The sequence below is a fragment of the Engraulis encrasicolus genome, chromosome 3, assembly GCF_034702125.1.
Source record: "Engraulis encrasicolus isolate BLACKSEA-1 chromosome 3, IST_EnEncr_1.0, whole genome shotgun sequence".
NCBI classification, from domain to species: Eukaryota; Metazoa; Chordata; class Actinopteri; order Clupeiformes; family Engraulidae; genus Engraulis; species Engraulis encrasicolus.
Window position 1 is genome coordinate 38,966,876 of NC_085859.1, and position 17,120 is coordinate 38,983,995.

A 17,120-nucleotide genomic window follows, 5' to 3' on the forward strand; every position below is an offset into this window, starting at 1 on the left:
TTGGTGTAAATGTTGTTGAACTTGAAATGCATTCGTTTGGTTCCAGTGTGGTAAAATGGCTAGTCATCAGGTAAAGTAGCTTGCTAATTACTCAGCGAAATGGATGGAATTCACCATGCATTTATAGGATATACTAGCACAATTTGAAATGCTTTCGACGGTGTTTCGTAGACTGGTGTCAAGTCAATTTGTTAAAAAAATGTTTTTGGGTAATACCTAAAATGGAAGGCTAGTTCGTGGTTTGCTTTGGCCAAATGTGCATTTGTGTCGGAGCGCAAGTAGACTGGAAACGGTCTGTGAGGCATATGAATCAGCACACAGCCTTGTGGTAAAGGATACCACATTTCTTATTTGTATTTTTTTCGCTAATTTCGCCTTACGGTTACGTTTCTTTGTAAAACTGGTGTTTTCGGAATCGTGCCAACTCGTGTCACGCTGCTAGCTTTGAAGGCCACGTGCGCATGGGAGTGGGGGGTGGGGGTGCGGTGCACGTGATTACCACGCACGCCTAGTTTGGTTGATCAGAAAGGTTGTGGCTTCAACACGTGGTGTCGTTGATTACTAAACATTAATATATACATTTTTTTAATCAATTGCAGTACTTTTGTCTTTTGTTTGAGCCATAACCTGATAATATGTCCGGGCGAGCGAGAGCAAGATCTCGAGGACGTGCGAGGGGGCAAGACACCGCTGCCCCAGGAGTGGTAAGTTTTCGCAAGTTGTATTTTACTTGAGATTGAGAAGTGGTAGTCATTCAATATAGCGGCTAAAAGTCTCCAAAAGAAATCGAACCGACTCAAATGGCAAAACCTCTAATTGTTATGTCGGTCTGCAATCAGCTGTTGGACATACATTTGTGTGGATGGTATTTATTATTGCAACTGGTGCTTCTGCGACTTAATGGTAGTGCAAGAATAAAATTAATGATGTAAGAAAAAAATGTAATTAATGATGCTAACTTGCAAAACTATAATGTTGTATGAAATAGAAGGGTGATTTGGAGCTTGGAGAAAAAAACACTTGATATTGTTTGTCAATATTGTTGATTTATTACTATGGAAAACCACATTTAAAAAGTATAGTTCTACTCCTTTTATTATGTTTTAAGGTACTGCACAATTCTTGTAGAGACATGCATCTGGAAAAAAACCTATGCAGAAAATTCTCAATTGTTGTACCGGCAGGGGGACAAATGGGACAGTTGTCCCGGGCACAGGGAGAGAGGGGGCCCAGAACTGGGTCCTCGTTACATTTTATCTATTGGGCTGGGGGCCCTGTCAGATGACTTTGTCCTGGGTCCAGCCAAAGCTGTCAGCTGCCCTGTATACCGGTACTATTAATGAATTGCATTCCAGCCACCTTCGGCAGCGGAGGCTGCTCCTGAGCGCCATGTGATGCCCCCGGCTGAGGGCGAGCTTGTGGGGCGCGGTCGCCAGAAGACTGCCCCAGCAGCAGCCACCATGGAAGGTATGGTTTCTTCAGGGCTTTGTCAGAGTCTTGCCTGTACAACTGTCAGTGCAAATGTTGAACTTGTATTATATTCAAAGGTGCACTGTGTAGAGTGGTGGCCAGAGTAGGTATTGCAACTGTGCTGCCCATTGAAACTGTGCTCTCTACTGCCAAATCTGTCCTTTTCATGAATTTTTACTCAGTAATGATATTTACTAGTATGACCAAAGTACAGTAAATTTTGCAGCTAAATTTTGCAACTCTTTAAATGTAAAATGGACTATGGGAAAATTTTTCATTTATTTTCACTTTTCATTTATGAAAATGGGGGTCTTCTACAGTCATGAAATGAATACTTAAAATTTGATGGTGATGGTAAGTACTCATGAAAAAGACATTTGTGAATGGGCAGCATGAATTTTGAAAATAAACTACTTTAAAAATGATATACAGTGCATCTTAAAGATGTAGAGCATCATGCATGCAATATAGTAATGCCCTTTCAGTGTGTCAATTGTTGTCATACACCGGTACCAAGATGTGATTCACTGTACTTGTCCCTGGTTTGCTTCTTTGCCCAGCTGTGGCCGAGATCTCAGCAGGCTTCCAGCAAGTGAAGATTGGGGAGCGAGGAGGACGCCGCCGGGACTTCCATGACGCTGATGTCCACACTCGCCAGATGATGGAGCACGTGAAGGACTCCAAGTCTGGTAAGAGCTCAACCGTGATGCTCAACCGAGATAACATCATTTTGCAAATTAACTCTTTATATATCCTGTTAAAACTCGTGCATTTATAAATAGGTTTTGATAATTTCTAGCATGGACTTGATTCTCTTGATACTCAGTACCCTGGTCAAGATGCCGTTGGCACTCATGGAATAAGTAACTAGTAACAAATGTGTAGGATATCTGAAACGGTTGAAATGCGCTCTGTTCTATGGGGGTGCAATAGGAGAAAACTGAGTTCAAGGGAGAAACTCTGAACACGACTGGTGTTTTTGGCAAACAGGTTCATCGGGTTCTGCCATCGAGCTGCAGGCCAACTTTGTGCGCCTGATGTCTCGCCCTGAGTGGGTCCTGTATCAGTACCATGTGGACTTCAACCCACCCATGGAGTCTCGCAGGCTGCGCGTGGCGTTGATCCACCAGCAGGAGGAGACACTGGGCTCAGCACGCAGCTTCGATGGAGCCATCCTCTTCCTTCCACATCGTCTTCCTGATGCCGTATGTGTTCATTTTATGGTTTCACAGGGTTCACTAAAAAGTTTAAGATGTTAAAAAAAAATTGGAAAGGGATTTCAAAATGAATTGATGAAAAGTAACAGCTACTCTCAGCTACATTTATTCCTAATTTACATTTCACCTGAAAGACAACTCAATTCTTTGTAAACGGTGTACATGAGTGTATCTGAGGTGCTCAGATGTATTTTTTCCTCTGGTGCTGGAAGTCTCATTCATTGACCATTTTCTCTCTGTGCAGGAGACTGTGCTGGTTGCAGAGACTAGACATGGTGAGAGGGTCCAGATCAAGATCACCCTGACCAATGAGCTGCTGCCTTCTTCTCCTGTGTGCCTGCAGTTCTACAACATCATCTTCCGCAGGTGTGTGTAAATGAGCATCCCTGTATGTTTAAAAAACCAAAAGCAGTGGTGAATTGTGTAATGCAAGAGGGGCTACGGTGTTTGGAGCTGTTTTTTTTTTTTTTTTTACCTCCTGTGTATTATCACCCACTCAATTTTTCTGTTCCTGTACTCCCTGCCGTGTTGTAGGATCCTGAGAATTCTGAACATGCAGCAGATTGGCCGTCATCATTACAACCCGGACGACCCCCTGAACATTCCCCAGCATAGGTGGGCATAGCTGTTGCAGAAGAAGTGTAGTAATTATGACGTAATGCAAGTGTTGTCACATTCAAATGTAAAATGAACATCAATTCTGACATGTTCACTAAGTACAGCTATGTCTCAGAGCTGTCTTTATGCTATGGTGTACATCTCATTGGCTATGGTTACATGGTGTTTTTAATTCCGAATTAATAATTCCGAATTAAATAGTTTGGTCGAGTTTGCGTTGATCTTTCATTTAATTCCAAATTGTGAAGTGTTTACATGATGTTTTCAAAGCGGAATTAACTTTCATTCAGAATTAAAGTGAGTTAATTCGGAATTAAATGTCTCATGTAAACGTTATTACTGTTTTATATTCCAGTGAGTTAAATCAGGCGGCGTTCAACAGTAAAGGCAGTTGGGAGAAGATAGCTGGCTTAACAGGTCTTCTAAGGAATGTTGATTTCTGCTCTCTTGTCTGTGTGTTTATTTATCCTTGCAGGTTGACTATCTGGCCCGGCTTCCAGACCAACATCCTGCAGTATGAGTCCAGCATCATGTTGTGCATGGACGTCAGCCACAAGGTGCTGCGTAACGAGACGGTGCTGGACTTCATGTACAACCTCCGCAGGCAGTGTGGGGACCACAACTTTGCAGAGGCCTGCACCAAGGAGCTGGTGGGCCTTGTCGTGCTCACCAAGTAAGTCTGCTGCAGACTGACAACTTCTGCTAATTTGATAGCACTGTCTGTAAATGCGTAATTGAGATGTTTGTTTCATCACCAGCCAAAATGACTAGTACTAGCCAAACACACACTCACTAATGAGTCAAAGTGGCTAGTAAGTTGGTGTTTTCTACCAGCCAAACTGAAATTTCACAAGCATTTGGCAAGTTAGCTGGTGTTAATTTAGAACCCTGAATGGTAATGTAAATTGTATATGCAAGAGTGGCTCTTCATGTATCCTCTCTGTAAGGTACAACAACAAGACCTACCGGATTGATGACATCGCGTGGGACCAGACCCCCAACAACACCTTCACAAGAGGCGACAAGGAGATCTCCTTCAAGTCGTACTACAAGACGGTACTCATGCAGTCTAGTTAGATTTATTGTACTAGGTACTGTATGTGAAGATTTCGTGTTATTTCAGGTCTTTTTTTCTTCCTGGCGCATGGCCACTGAAAGATTACAAAGCACTCAGGTTAAAATTTGTGCATTTGAATTCTAGACCAACCAGATCTGTTAGTGATGGAGTAAATAGATGAATGCATGGTTGCAAGTCGGGCTATTGACTTTAACCCACTGGAACCCACTGACCCGTTTGTTTGTTCTCTTGTCTCCTCTCCTGAACAGCAATACAACCTGGACATCAGCGATGCCAACCAGGTACTGCTCATCAGCATTGTGAAGAAGAAGGGGCCGGCCGGAGCCCCGCCCCCAGGCCCTGCGCTCCTCGTCCCCGAGTTCTGCTTCCTGACGGGTGAGTATTAAGCACACACACCTTGTCAAACAGTTAATGGAGTGCCTTGGTGGTGCCCCTTGTGACTGGACACAAGGAATATTTTGCACTGGTCTCTAAAATGTAGGCTTGATCTTATTTAGAGATCAGTGGTTTCAGGCCCTACTGGTAGGGGTGTTGCTTTGGCACTCTAGGATAGTCTGGTTTCTCATAAGTGGGGGCTAAAGTAAGGACATGCATGACTAATTACATTTTAGGCCTCATTATTGATCCACAGTTCTAATATGAAATTACTTAGTTGCTGGATTCAATAGCTGTTACGGAAATGTAAATTTACATATTTCAACTGGCTGGTTACTGTTTGATGATCTGCAGTATCTCTGTGTACAGAACTGCAGAGCGTTAACAATCATTAACTTTTCCTGTGAGTGCAGTTTTTGAAGGTTGTTTTACTATGTGTGTGTTTCCCTCTGAAGGCTTGACTGACAAGATGCGCAGTGACTTCAACATCATGAAGGATCTGGCCACTCACACCAGACTGACCCCAGACCAGCGGGAGAACCGCCTGGGCAGATTCATTGGAAAGATCCAGAAGTAAGAAGCCACCTGCCAACCCTACCCCTCCCTTAGCCAGGCCACGCCCTCCTAGTGACTCAACACCTTCGGCATTGCTTCTAGTCAGGCTAAGAGCAATGTAAATATTGTTTCTGGTCTCCAGAAAATCGGGAACTCCACCCACTTTGTTGGAAACCAGTCAACCGGTAGTAAACCTTGGGAGGCGGGTCAACCATGCCGTTTGGGAAACGTTAATTGTTATGCTTTTGGTCAGACCAAGTCTCGAAGAGATTTGAAAGTCAATGCCAATCAGGCTAACCCGCCATAAATTACACCATTCATTCAGTAGAAGGCTCTGGACCTAGACAAAAAAGGAGATGTAGGAGTGTCCACAGTTTTCAATGATAAACTGTTAGGTAAATAAGTTGAAGGAACTGTGCCATTTTTTTTTGTTTTTAATATGAAGTATTTGCTGATATCTTGGTGTGTGTTTGCCTTTAGTCAACTTGAGGGTTTTGTGTGTCTTTTCCTCGCAGGAGCCCCCAGGCACAGAATGAGTTGACACCGTGGGGCCTGAGCTTCGAGGATAAACTGCTGAGGCTGAAGGGACGTGTCCTCCCCCCTGAGAGAATCGTCCAGGGCAGCAGGACTGTAAGTAACGCGGCATTCGCATGCGGCCGTCTCGCCATATCCGTCTGCATTTGTATTCAGTTTACATTGGCTTAAGTCACTTCCTGTCGCACTTAACTGTTGTCACTAGCGTCGTGTTGGATCCCAGAGTTGCCAGATGGCGCGTGTGCGTCAGCTGTTGAAGTAATTGCAAATCAATTGGTTGACGCATTCGTGGCAGTCATGCAATTGTTGTTATTATTGGCTGCAGTTCAGGCGTTATACACACCCTTCAGCACAAGCCCTCTATCGTGTGAATCCACTGTGTAACTGACACCACAGCTCTTTCTTTCTAGCGATGAAAGCAGTTGCAGACCTCATCTGTGTGGTCATTGAAAGACAAAGTATAAAATACAGGGCTTTTTCTGAACGGGGAAATAGGGGTGCTCCACCCTCATACTTCTTTTTAAAAAAAATATATAAATTACTTATTTGAGTGCCCCTAGTAAATTCCCCCCTTCACCCCCCGCAACCTGCCATGATGCTCCCTCATGCCAAAAATTCATCGAAAAAGCCCTGAAATACATAGGAACAAAAACAATTTTGCTGTATCAAATATGGCTCGAATTGGTTCATTTGATTGATCACCTTGGTTTAATGGAGTTGTCCATTATGACGTACCATGTTCTATCTAGTGTTGTGGTGATAAATTAATGAATGGCTGGATGGATGTGTTTGTTTCTCTGTCTGTGTTTATGAATTAATTTGAATGAGTGTGTGTGTGTGTCTAGTACGAGTACGCTCCCTGGGCAGCGGACTGGTCCAAGGAGATGCGCGGCGTACCGCTTATCAGCACCATGCCGCTGGAGAACTGGGTGGTGATGTTCACGCGCCGCAACGCCGACGTGGCCCAGTCCCTGGTGCAGACCCTTGGCAAGGTGGCCGGACCCATGGGCATGCGCATGTCACGAGCCACCATGTAAGCGAAAGTGTACTTTTAACCATGTGCGCGTCGAAACACCATCGCCTGTGTAACATTTCATACACAATACACAATAGTGTCCATACAGTGTTGACTTTATCGCTCTCCTGAGTCCCTGGTTATTGCTTGTGTGTATTTGGAGCCTGGGCATGCGCATGTCACGAGCCAGAGTGTAAGCGAAAGTGTGTATTTGCCATGTATCGAACGTTACGCAGGCGATGGTGTTTCAATGTGTACATACAGTGTTAGGAAAATTGTAAGGTAACACTGAGTCCCTGGCCATTGCTTGTGTATATTTGGAGCCTGCAACCTCCTATACTTCAAAAGTGTCCTCTTATTGTTGGTTCACTGTGTAGCAAGCATTATGCAGAGGATTGTGTTACAAGTATGCTTGGTGTTAAGCAATGGACTGCTGAACAGAGGAGAGATGGAAACACTGGGAAGGAGCGCTGTAAGGTTGTGAGTATTGGCCTGGAACTTGTGTTAATGTGTACGTGTGTGCAGGGTTGAGTACGATGACCGCTCGGATGCCCTGCTGCGAGCCCTCCAGCAGAATGTCAACCCAGGGACCCAGATGGTATGCTTAACACACACACATGCTTAACTAACACACACACACACACACACGTGCACATGGGTATTAACACACTCATGGATGTACTGTATACACGTGTGACTTGGTGCCCACCTTTTAACACTTTCAAGCATGTAATTATTTATTTCCTTTCGCTCTGGTTACAAAATCAAACTTTCAGCTACTTTCGGCGTTTAGCTTGGTGTGTGTGTGACTTGTGCCCCTTCTGGTATCGGTATTCCGTGAAATTGCAGGTGGTGGTGGTGTTGCCGACCAACCGCAAGGACAAGTACGACTGCGTGAAAAAGCAGCTGTGTGTGGACTGCCCCACGCCCAGCCAGTGTGTGGTGGCGCGCACCCTCAGCCGGCCACAGGCCCTCATGACCATCGCCACCAAGATCGCCCTGCAGATGAACTGCAAGATGGGAGGAGAGCTGTGGAGCGTGGACATCCCGGTAAAAAAACATTAATAGATGCATATGTATACATGTTTTTAGTTGTTTGTAAACATGGTGTTGTGAGGAGGGGCAAGACACTGGTAGCCAACCATGTGAGCTAATTTTTTGACCGTCAGCGGTTTCCAGCAATCAGAGGTGGAGTTGTGTGTAGCCATGGGGAAACAACAACTGAGAACCCATGTATATACTTGATTCAATTACAGGGTGGCCGCGGGTCCTTAAAAAGTCTTAAATTTCATTTTCGCCAAATAAGGCCTTGTAAAGTCTTATTTTGTCTTAAATTTTCAACCCAAATGTCTTAAATTTGTGGAGCTTAATTTAGGGAGGAATAATTATGTCAGCCATGTGATGAACTTCGCGACGGAAATCGGGAGTTGTAGCCATTTGGTGCAATTTAGAACGCATTATTGAATTTTATTTAGTGTAAAGTTTCATTGTGTACAGTTTTGTGTTTTCAAACAGCTACATTCATGTAAATAACCAATTGTTTTTTGTGCTTCATTTGAACCCGTGTATGATCTTGCGAGTTGGTCCTAATTTCATTTGGAAAATGGTATTGTAAAGTCTTAAAATGTCTTAATTTTGACTTGCTAAAACCTGTAAACGCAGCGAGTTGGTCTTAATTTTATTTGGGAAATGGTATTGAAAAGTCTTAAAATGTCTTAATTTTGACTTGGTCAAACCTGTAGACACCCTGAATTAGTTTTAAACGTATTGTTTTACTATATGAACAACAAACGTGTTCATGCAAAATGTAAATCTGAGGTGTCCATCCCAGGTTCAAAAAGTTTGGGGGAGAAGCTGCCAGCAACAAGTACAGAATCCAACTAATAAGCCATCAAGATGGGTAGATCAGCTCAGTGAAGTCAGCCATGCTGAATGGAAGAGTTGACTATTAACTGTATTTGGGGTAGACTAACTTCAGCTGAACTGAAGTCCTGTGTCTTGACAGTATCCTCTGACCAATTTATAAGCAATTCAAGGTGGTTGGAATATAAGTTTGGTAAAATCAGCCATGTTGAAGCAAAAACTTGCTCTCTGCCCTCTACAGTTGAAGCAGCTGATGATCGTGGGCATTGACTGCTACCATGACACCGCAGCTGGGAAGAGATCCATTGGGGCACTTGTGGCCAGCCTAAACCAGAGCATGTCCAGGTGTGCACACACAGTTATTACTGATGTATCTGAGTGTTCTTACTGCTGTCTGGAGACTAAAAAGTGCAATCTGATGCAAACACACAGTTCCAATGATATGAAATGGCCTGACAGAGAGGAATGGATTGGGTTTTTCTCCTCAGGTTGCTTAAGCCAATATTCTCTCTGCTTTTCCAGATGGTTTTCCAAGTGTGTGCTGCAGAGCCGTGGCCAAGAGATCATCGACAGCCTGAAGGAGGCCCTGCATGGTACGACTTCACACTGGCACCCTTGAAAATGGCAATGAATTTCTAATTCATAGTAATTCATGAATTACAAATGTTTGCATCCTTGTAGAAGCACATACGGTAATTCAGTACTAGGTTTGTTACTTCACACTTATCAGTTGTCTGCATTCATTCCTGAGTACGGTGTCCCTGTTTCCTCATCAGCTGCCTTGAAGGCATGGTACAAGCACAACAACTGCCTGCCATCGCGCATCATTGTGTACCGGGATGGTGTAGGAGACGGCATGCTGCAGACAGTGGTGAACTACGAACTCGCCCAGATCCAGCAGTCCATCAGAGCTCTGGGCCAGGACTACGCGTATGTAGCCTCTATGACTTTTTGGGGACTAAGGCTTTTTTCTTTTTTTTCTTTTTTTTTGCCTAATCATTAGGATGTACTGACTGGTACTTAGACCTGGACCAGGACTATGCGTATGTAGCCTTATCGACATTGCATCTCCTCGAGACTTGGTGTGACCAAGAGCATAATAATTAGCATTGGTTCACATTGTAAGTAGAAAGAATGGTGAACAGAAAGCAAGCATCTGGATTACCTTACGTTACACTTAGCTGACGCTTTTCACAAAAGCGACAGTTATTACAGGATATTAGCATGATTATCATCAACTTTCAAATCTCCTCAAGACTTGGTCTGACCAAGAGCATAACATTTAACATTTCCCAAACGGCATGGTTGATCTGCCTCCGTGGGTTTGCTACTGGTTGTTTGCTTCTTGACAAAGTGGAAAGAGTTCCCGATTTTTCTGGACCCCAGAAACGATCTTTGTATTGCTCCTGGCCTGACTACAAGCAACGCTGAAGGTGTTGTCACTAACTGTCTAACTTGTATGGTTACCTCTTTGACTTTTTGCCACTTTTTTGCCTAATCATTAGAATGTACTGACTGGCCCTGGATGTTAAAAATTGACACATGGAATTGAAAGTCTGATGGTCCTTGCTATTGGGTAATGAGGACTACTCTTAACTAGAGATGCACCGGATCCGGTTCCGGGTCAGGGTCTGGTGCATCTCTAGCCTAGACTTTTCAGTCAGTCTTTCACAACCCCAATCACTGCATGGTGTGAAAGCCCTTTGGAAGTGGCCGTTGAAGGCAATGTGGCAAGAAGCCAATGAGTCTAAAAAATAGTTTGAGCCAACGTAATAAAAAGGGGCCCACATGTACGAGTAGACTATATGTTTCAACCATTTTGTAGGATCCGGTTCTGGATCCGGCAGGATCTTAAGCAGTGGATCCGGTATGTGGCAGGATCCTAAAAATCAGGATCCGGTACGTCTCTACTATTAACTGACCCTACTAATGCACTGCGCTCGCTCTCTCTCTTGGTCTCTGTCTGTCCCCCTCTCTCTCCCTCTCTCTCCCTCCCCAGGCCCAAGCTGACCGTGGTGGTGGTGAAGAAGCGCATCTGCTCCCGTTTCTTTGCCCGTATCGACGGCAAGCTGGCCAACCCCCCGCCAGGCACGGTCATTGACACAGAGGTCACGCGCCCAGAGTGGTACGTCTCGCCATGCTCTTTTCATTTCTTAATTATTACTAGTTAGCCTAGTAAACTATTCACACCCGCCAGTGGACAAAATCATTTTTGCCTTAGAGTGGGTCTGGCCTTGGACAATGCCAGAGGCCCAGAAACTGGCTGGCCAATCACAGCGTAGCAAATTTGCTTTAATTAGTTTTGAATCCTTGGATGCAAATCGGATGGGGTTTTGAGCGAGTGACGAAAAAGCGTTGGCCAATAGGCACAGACACAGTTAGCTAAACAAGTTGTTGCCATCAACAATCTTCCAATGTGTCATTGATCAGGGCCAGACTAAATATTCACATTTAATCTGGCATTTAGGCTGGTTTGCAAGGCTAATTGCTAGTGTCTGTACTGGCACTTTCGTCTTTCACTGACTTAGTTTGAAGTGTTACCTTGAATGTGGAAGTGCCATACACAGTACGTGTATAACCAGCTAGAAAATTGATTTGACAAGACTGCAACACTGCCATTGTACTTGAGTTATGTCACTTTTCATGACCAGACTTTGTGGGCAGCAGTGGTTAGGGAACTGATGAACACTAAAAATGAGTGTTGCAGGTTCCAATCCATCCTTGTCCACTGAGAGTACCATGCTGTCTCTCTGTCCCCCTCCCAGGTACGACTACTTCATCGTGAGCCAGGCTGTGCGCATGGGCAGCGTCTCCCCTACACACTACAACGTTGTGTTTGACAGCAGCGGCCTGAAGCCTGACCACATGCAGAGGCTGACCTACAAGCTGTGCCACCTGTACTATAACTGGCAGGTAAGAGGCCAACACTAGAGGTGTTTAACTTGAATCTTTGAGGCGTCCGGATTGATTGGATCATTCCAAGGAGGGTATCCGGATTAGACGGATCACTCGGATCACTTATTTAAAATAAATAAAAATAAATAACAATAATGTATTTTTAAAAACGTTTCTGCCGTTAAGTGGCTATGCGCATCGCCTTTGATTCATCAATGTGAATTGATGAATGGGACAACAAAGAGTAAGACAGTTTGAGCAACAAAACTCACTATGACTTGTCACAGTTCCTAAATTCATGCTGCGATCCGACCCACCTGGGTCTCCTCACTAAACATGCGATCACGACTCGAAGAGCCTTTGGCAGCCGTGAAACGGCATGTTCCTGATTTTGCAATAAATAATGTGTGTCTGTATTTAAGAAGACTAAAAGTCAAATATTTGGGAGCAGAACTCTAGTTGAGCAAGGATAGACAGGAGGCGAGCAGCAGATGACCACTCGCTTCTGCTGCCGAGTTGCCTTTCGACTCGCACACTCGTGGCAAAAACAAAACTTAAGCGTTGATCCGATCCGTAGGGGATTCGCTGCTACCAACAACTGTCAGGATTCGTCTAGAGTCGCCAAGGGCGCCGCTGCTGAGTCTGACTCGGACGAGGGGAGTGACAGTGGTGGCTTTAAAGTCTGTACACTGTAACGCAGTGAGTGATAGTAGAGTCACGAGACTAGCCTACAGACTGAGATGTAAAAGCGTTGGCAGAGCACTGTTAACATTTAGAAATGAAGACCTCAACAGAGTCAGAAGCACACACATCGGGAGTGGGGATCCGCGACTCAATTGGCCACAACAGGCAGGACGGATCAAAAGGGCTCGATGAATGAGTAAAACGGAACCAACTCCTGCCTTGTCAGTGAGTTTTCGTGACTGAACAGCATACTAGAGAGATTAGAGAATGGCTCTTGTAGTCAACTAAAGAGGATATATTCTGGTTTCACAATTTCTCGCGCTGTAGCCTAACTGCCATTTTGTTGACATATTAATGAAATGCCATCTGACCCGCCTTTGGCGGATCAATGCATGACAGCCATCCGGTCTGTCCGGATGAGGTCTTGATCCGTCTCTCCAAACGGATCATCCGGGCTTTAATCAGCTCTAGCCAACACTATCTGAACACCGAAACTTGAGTGTTTTTCTTGTGGACTTGAGTTTGAACTGTGACTTTACTTACACATCCCACATACTGTAGCATGATCCACATCCCACATACTGTAGCATGATCTACAGGCTTTGTACAAATTCTGTATTGTAGAAGCAGAAATGATGGGTAACATTTGCATAATTCAGGAAATGACATCGTAACTCTATACCGCTGCTTGAAGACGCATGACTTGATTTGCTAAATGACACAGAATAATTCCAATATGCACACTCCCGTCCTCCACTAGTGTTTGTGGCCTCGCCCCGCCTCTGTGGCGAAAATGGTTTCCCAGCTGTCAGTCTATCGACTCCAATTTTTGAGGGACTGGTTTTCATTCGCCATCCCAATTGCAAATGAGAAAATTACATTAGAATTGTGCTTTTGCAAGATATTGAATTAATTTTCTGTCGTCAGTGACGAGGTCACAAGTGAGCAAGGGAGGATAGAAGTTTGCATATTGGAATCCACACGGGGACTGAACTAGTCTAGGATGTCCTTCCCCACAGCTTGTCTAACTGGTTAAACTCTTTGGTCTACAGGGTATTGTGCGGGTGCCTGCGCCGTGCCAGTACGCCCACAAGCTGGCATTCCTTGTGGGCCAGAGTATTCACAAGGAGCCCAACTACAATCTGGACGATTTTTTGTACTACCTGTGATCCCAGATAATTAACACATTCAGTGTAGAGTAGAGTGGGGTAGATTTAGATAATGTTAGGACATGGGTTATCCAAGATGGATATGTATCGTTGGATGTTCAGTTAAAATGTTCAGAGCACTTTCTGAAATGTTCTTAGATTTTTTTTGTGAGACAAATTAGGTTTTGTGCCCCAATTTTATGTTGATGTTATTCCAGTAACCAGGAAGGGCACTTTAATGGTGCTCTTTTGTTTTTGAAATGAGAATTATGCACTTAAGCACAGTTGATCGCACAGGTTATTGATCAATTTTGTGGGAAATAAAGTTGTGCAATTGAATTGCAGAAAGCAGCATTACATCGAATGTAATAGTAGTCATTTGCAAAATTGATAATAAATATCAAGTTTTTCTGTAAACTGCAATTCATGCTTGAATTTGTCATGTGGATAGGGAATGTCGTTGATGTTCTTATTTTTCATTTAGTGCAGTAATGCCTCTTAAAGTGTTTAAGAAACTAAAACAAAGTAAAGGAATTGGACCATTTCCAGTAGCCTGGTGAACCAGCGCCACCCGCTGGACGACAAAATGTTTTGTCTACGGGTGGGTCTGGCCTCGCATAATGATTCAATGAAGCCAGAATGCCATGAATCTGGCAAACCAATTACAACGCAAAGATGTGTTTTGAATCAAAGCGGGCAGGGTTTTGAGGGAAGGTTGTTCTCATCAACAATCTTTGGATGTATTATGCATCGAGGCCAGACTAAATTAGACATCCACATTTAGTCTGGTTTATCAGGCTACATTTCCAGGACAGATTCTGGCAGTTCTAAGCCTTGTGAATAAAATGGGATATTGTCTGGGTGATATTTTGTCCTAAAAGTCATGTTAAAACGTTCCCAAAAAGTGTGATGTTCGTTTTTTTTTTGGTGACATGCAAATGTTATGCAAATGATATGCGTGACATAAAAGGGGGGAGTTCACCTCATTCCACCTTGTTCAGATCAATGGTCAAGCAGTGTGTTGCTGGAGGGCCAAACGGTGCCAGCTGCAAAAATGGCTACTTGACAGAAGGAATATCTTTGCACAAGTTCCCTTCTGTGAAGAATGATGGAACTGTGGCCAACTGTGGAGAAGGCTAAAACAAGGGCTCTGTGGATCCAATTCGTACGCAGGCACCGGTGTGGCAGCTTTTGTGATATGCACCAGATTCTCATCCGCCCTGTAGGCTATCTACTCTATACTTTACTTTACTCAGTCTATCCTACAAGCACAGTTGGGCTAAATCAAATATGCCTGTGTAACAATAAGACTCTGATCTAATTCCAAAGTGTAGGCATAACATAAATGACAGCCCCAAATCATTTGCTGACCATATCAAAGATTGTGTAATCTCTGTTTATGTTGACATTCGCTTCCTGCCATACATTTGTCCCACATCGCTTACCATAGCCTTGTACAAGCAGATGTACATGTGGATGAGAATTCCGGTGCATATCACAAAAGTTGCCACACCGGCGTGGTTTTGAAGCAAGCTCATGGTCACTGTTGTGCTCGGCACATTTCCACCCCTCGTGCTTCACCACAAATGTGGAGATCGCGGGCATGGTTGGACTGAAGAGAATGCTATTGTCTCAAGCAGTTCCAACAATTGACATCGCCGGCGTGCAGACTGAAACTGCCCCTGTAACTGCTCGTGCACTGCTTTGCTTTAGGCTACGTTTTACCTTGTCCATCTGCTTTGTATGTTGTTTTCAGGAAAGGGTAATGCACATTACATGCCAAACCGATGCAAATGCTCTCGGGATATGCACTTTTTGTTGATTGCCATTCAACTGGTCAATAAATTGGTTTTGGGATATCCGCGCTTCAGCCTCCGTGGTGCTCTCGGTCGAGGACAGCCAACTCACAGACTTGACTACTGCTTAGCGAATAAACAGAGATGCATATAGCGTAGGCCTACTTTTTTTCTCTTCTTTTTTAGGGTTTCGGGGCTGCTCCAACAGCCTAATACCTCCGTTTTTCTCTAGTTGATGATATTTTTGTACATGCATTTCAATCACACTATATCGCGCAATTGAATCAAAATGCCCCCCATTTGTCAACAAATACACACGCCATGTCATCTTTGGGTCATGGCAAAGCGCCCTTAGCAACCGTAACCATAAAGAAAACAAACTGTCAGGCTAGGTCAACAATCGTCACTTCGCCTGTCAGACATGTCACTTTCTGCAGATGTATCAGTGCCTCTGAAATAGATTTGTGCTGCTGTTTTTTTTTTCTCATGAGGTTGGATGTGTGGTTTTTCGACACGCTGATGTTTGTATCAGAATTTTGGTTCCTTTATAAGATGTGGGTCCATCAAATGTGTGTTGTTTTCTCAGATCGCCATACTAGCAAACCAGGGACTCTCCTCTTTGATGTCACAGCCCAGCTCATTAGTCACAGCAAATTTCACAGAATTCACACTTTGAGTTGCCATTTTCACAAGTTCCTCCAGGATGATTGGGTTCAAAGTCTCATCGATGCTATCAGAAAAAAACAAGGCTTTAATGGGAATGACCGTTTGTTTTCGTTTCATAAACACTTTAAACGGGCCCAGTAGCCATGGGGACCTAGGTTCAAGTCTGACTTGAGCCATTTCATAACCTTTTCCGCATCTCTCTCCTACTTGTTTTCTGTAGTCACGGTCACATCCAAATGCCCCCAAAATATTAAATAGTAATCCAGTTATCTATAAGTATTTATATAGTACATTATCATAGATAAATGTCATTCAATGTGCTAGAGAAAAGAAAAAGAAAAACCTTTAGTGTGTTTTAGTATGTAATTAACTACAGTATTTACCAAAGGCAGATGAGAAGCTGTTTTTAATCTACTTTTAAAACAAGTTACTGTTGGGGTAGTTCTAATTTGGACAGGAAATTGGTTCCTGAATTTTGCAGCGTAATGACTGAAATGTCGTTTCACCCTATGTAGACCTGACCAGATTCTGAAGACCTAAGACATCTATTAGGATGATATTGTTCAAGCATATTTACAATATATTTAAGGCCTAAGCCATTCAGTGACAGACTGAAACTATCAGAAGAGGTTAAAACCCAATTCTAAATCTCACTGGACACCAGTGCAATGACCTAAGTACTGGAGTGATGTGGTCTCTTCTTTGTATTAGTCAGAATTCATGCTGCAGCATTTTGGATTAGTTGTACCTGCCTGAGTGACCTTTGAGGGAGACCTATAAGAAGGGTATTGCAATAGTCAACTCTAATAAAAGCATGGATTAACTTCTCCAAATCCTGTTTACATACAAAATAATTTTAGCAATGTTCCTAAGGTGGCAAAAAGCAGATTTTGTTATGTTTTTGATGTGAGCATTGAAAGAGATTACCGTCCAACATCACACCAAGGTTTTTGACTAGACTTTTTAAGTGATTTGGATTCTAAGTAAGCACAGAGATTCTGTCTTGCATCTTCAAACCCAAACACAATTATTTCAGTCTTGTCTTTATTCATTTGTAAGAACTTATGCTACTTCCAACTATTAATATTTTCAAGACATAAGCACAATTACTCAGTAGGGCTTCAATCATTTGGAGAAATAACGTACATTTGAGTGTCATCAGCATAGCTGTGATAATGCATCCATAAAAACAGTGTTCTGTAGACT

At 43.5% G+C, this 17,120-nt stretch overlaps 1 protein-coding gene across 1 annotated transcript; it reads left to right on the top strand.

The window, feature by feature from the left end:
* The first annotated feature begins 599 nt into the window (after nt 1-599).
* piwil1 (piwi-like RNA-mediated gene silencing 1) lies at nt 600-13,869 on the top strand. Its single transcript, XM_063195377.1, has 20 exons — nt 600-704; nt 1,356-1,467; nt 2,031-2,159; nt 2,461-2,675; nt 2,932-3,053; nt 3,222-3,302; nt 3,781-3,978; nt 4,253-4,361; nt 4,632-4,758; nt 5,214-5,331; nt 5,829-5,943; nt 6,693-6,880; nt 7,388-7,460; nt 7,712-7,912; nt 8,967-9,070; nt 9,248-9,318; nt 9,502-9,655; nt 10,725-10,850; nt 11,491-11,638; nt 13,357-13,869. Exons 1-20 carry the CDS (start codon nt 636-638, stop codon nt 13,471-13,473), a joined length of 2,577 nt encoding a protein of 858 aa, XP_063051447.1. The 5' UTR covers nt 600-635; the 3' UTR covers nt 13,474-13,869.
* Nucleotides 13,870-17,120: the final 3,251 nt, after the last annotated feature.

Bases quoted from the DNA above. Each gene is read 5' to 3' on its own strand.
- piwil1 (XM_063195377.1), top strand. From the start codon at position 636: ATGTCCGGGCGAGCGAGAGCAAGATCTCGAGGACGTGCGAGGGGGCAA. The intron at 2,676-2,931 runs GTATGTGTTCAT...CTCTCTGTGCAG, and splicing joins CACATCGTCTTCCTGATGCC to GAGACTGTGCTGGTTGCAGA. The intron at 5,944-6,692 runs GTAAGTAACGCG...GTGTGTGTCTAG, and splicing joins TCGTCCAGGGCAGCAGGACT to TACGAGTACGCTCCCTGGGC.